Consider the following 3,126-nt stretch of genomic DNA (forward strand, 5'->3'; position numbering starts at 1 on the left):
CCTAATGTAGTGTGTAGTAAATTTATTATTAACATTCGATGATTCTGTTATAGTAATTAGTAATGGGGAATTATTTGTGATGACATACAATGATCTGACTCATTATCTAATTTTAGTAGCATTTATATGTCTAACCCATATACTTGACATAACTTATGAGCCATTACTTAGTGATACATAAACACTTACATCAACAACACTAGTACATACTGATCATTATACTTACATTAGAATCACTAATACCATACACATACTCTGAACCTTGAGACCAGGATAATGATGCAACTGAAGAGGTTGATGTAACTTCAGATATAAATGTAAGGGTTGTACTATTGACCAAGCGATACTGTAGGATTATATTAAACTGTATAAAGACTACACACAACTACTAACCTTATTGATGTAATAAGTATTACTATTTATTGTAAATGTAAAGTAGATGAAATCAATGTCATCAATGGACACTCCAACAATAGCAGTTAATCCAGTCAGTATAGTACTGTTAGTAACTAGACCAGTAGCAGTGAGAGGGTTCGATACACCAACTGCTGGAGCTGGACTACTACTTCTTGAATCAGATATGCTACACTGATAGGAGATATAATTATATGAAGTACTGTATTAAAACTCACAATACTTCCATCTAATCCAGGTGATCCTCCTGCACATGATATAGAATTTTGCCAAAAGATATTCTTATTACCATTACCATCAACAACACATGATTGATAAGCAGCATCCATTAAAGAGTTGATATCAGACAGACTGTATGAACATACATCATCCACTGAATCAGCACGTATTGCAATGAACAATGTCTCTTCATTAATAACTGATATGTCAATCAGAGTAGGAATAAAGAAACCATTATTACCATCGCAACCTAAAGTCAGTTCATATTGATTGTTGAAACCATCAGCTGCACTGTCATTACATACTCTTATTATATGAAGCCTTCTGCTGACACCACTTGTTGGAGGATCATTCACAACATAATAAGCATATCCTGAGGCAAAGAAACCACTCACAAATACACGATTAAAACTACCAAAAGCTTGTTGATTTACAGGATTAGTAGCTCTTTCCACTATGCTACCACCAAACCCATACTGATGATATAAAATATCATTGTCAACATAGCTCCCAGTGTAAAAGCTGTTACCATTTCCTCCAGTAAACACTACTAGACTAGTAGCAGTCCCACTGTTAGTCTCTGTTCTATTAGCAGGAGCTTCAAGATTAGATCCATTAAGAACAGAACATGTTACACCACTAGCATCAGTACACACTATACACCATTCACCATCAGGTGTACTAGCTATTCCAGTAACAGTACCACCAGGAGTGTCAGGAGAGCCCTCTGATTGTTGTAGAGTAGAAGAGAACCGGTGTACTTGAGAAGCAGTGCTCACAAAGACTCCATTAGTACTAACAGCAATATGAGTCACTGTACTGGATAGAGATGAAGAGATGAGTGGCTGAGAATTAACCAAAGAAGGAGGAACAGCTAGTGTGAGAAAGAGAAGAAGAGTTGCTGCTGCTTTCATGATTATGAAGAATAGGGAATAACATACCGGTGCATTGCATTTATAGCACAGGCAATGAATATCATTAGCATACCTCACAATAATGTACAATCCAACCGGGCTGAAATTTCTCTCAAAAAGTGACCAAGTTGTGCTGATAACATGCACAACATAAGTTGTTACGCATGTAGTTTCATTCCCAGCTTGTGTCCCAATACAGATTAATTATCAATTTTTATTATCAAAGTCAAGATTTTAATTCATTATAAAAAGGTGGAGTGCAAGTGGAAAAGGTTAGAGATTTGTGTAGTAAAGCTCTTATACGTGATCACTAAAAAGTAAGCATCATTGGTATGTACACATACACTACTTATTGTTTGTTCACTGTAGGAATTTGAATGTACCCAATCTGTTCTTACTACTCTCTCCACTCGATTTCCAGTATGGCTATCTTATTGCTTTTTTAAATTAATTCTTGACAGGATATTAGTCTAATGCTTTTACCTAGTCTTGTTAATAATATACAAACTCCAGGGAATCATTTCAGATTGGTAAGAGTACCAAATTCCCTAGTTCTTACATACCTTTATCTCTTCATTCAGATGTTAGGTTATGGTTTAATAAGTAGTATATTGGGTCGCTCCAAAGAACAGGTGGTTTTTTAAACATGAATTACCATTACACTTGTCTTAGGTTTTAAGTGACACAGAAATCATTGATCCGTTGATATTGCATTGTATCACTGATCTCAAATCAAGTAAAGTTGCTAATTATCATCCAATATTGGAGTCCATCCAGTCTTTAGTTATGAATCTCAAGTCACATGACATGGTGGGTCACATCATGTGATTTAATTTAATTTAATTTAATTTAATTTAATTTTTTAATTTAATAAAGTTTTACAGGACAAACACAAAAATTAAGGGACGAAAAATAACAATTAAGGCACAAAAAAGAGAGTTGTCCTGAAGGAAGGCCAAGAACTGGTCTGGCCCCCAGCAAACAAACAAAGACACACACAAAAATAAAATAAAATAATAATAAACATAAAGCAGAAATGAGAAGAGAAATAAGACAGGATAAAAGATATAAAATAAATAGAAAAGAAATTAATGATTATTGATTGAAGAGGGGAGTTTGGAACAGGTACTACATGGACAGAGAAAGTGAAACGAATGATGATTGGTGGAATCGAAATTTGCTTGAAAATGAGTAATAAAAAAGTTTATTAGGTCTGATTTAATAAGGCTAAGGGATTTGTTTAAATCAATGGATGGAAGACAGTTCCATAATCTAGGAAATCTGGTAAAGAAGGAGTGATGAGAGGAGGATGAGGAAGAGAATTTATGGGAAAGTTTACCACGAGAGGAGAATCTTGTGTTGGATTGTCACTTGACTGTCTCTTTTCTCTCCAGTGCAAAGGTGATGGTGTTATGAAGTTGCATAAAGCATTGGTTGAGCATGAGGAAAGCAATCCTAAAAAGACTGGACAGTTGACTGTAAATATACTTCAATTATTAGCTGAGGATGAAGAGGAAAATGACTAATTTAACTTTTAAGGTACATGTCATGTGTAATATATAGCTACTCAACAAAATAA

At 34.5% G+C, this 3,126-nt stretch overlaps 1 protein-coding gene across 1 annotated transcript in view; it reads left to right on the forward strand.

Annotated features, from left to right (window-relative positions):
- LOC109582483 (uncharacterized) overlaps window positions 1-3,126 on the forward strand; it is an 8,210-nt gene extending 5,084 nt beyond the window's left edge. The window contains exon 5 of the mRNA XM_019997209.1: window positions 2,942-3,126. Within this exon, the coding sequence (XP_019852768.1) occupies window positions 2,942-3,073 (132 nt within the window). The 3' untranslated portion in view covers window positions 3,074-3,126. The remainder of the gene's footprint in view (window positions 1-2,941) is intronic.

Source organism: Amphimedon queenslandica, unplaced genomic scaffold (assembly GCF_000090795.2).
Source record: "Amphimedon queenslandica unplaced genomic scaffold, v1.1 AMPQUscaffold_13380, whole genome shotgun sequence".
NCBI lineage: Eukaryota > Metazoa > Porifera > Demospongiae > Haplosclerida > Niphatidae > Amphimedon > Amphimedon queenslandica.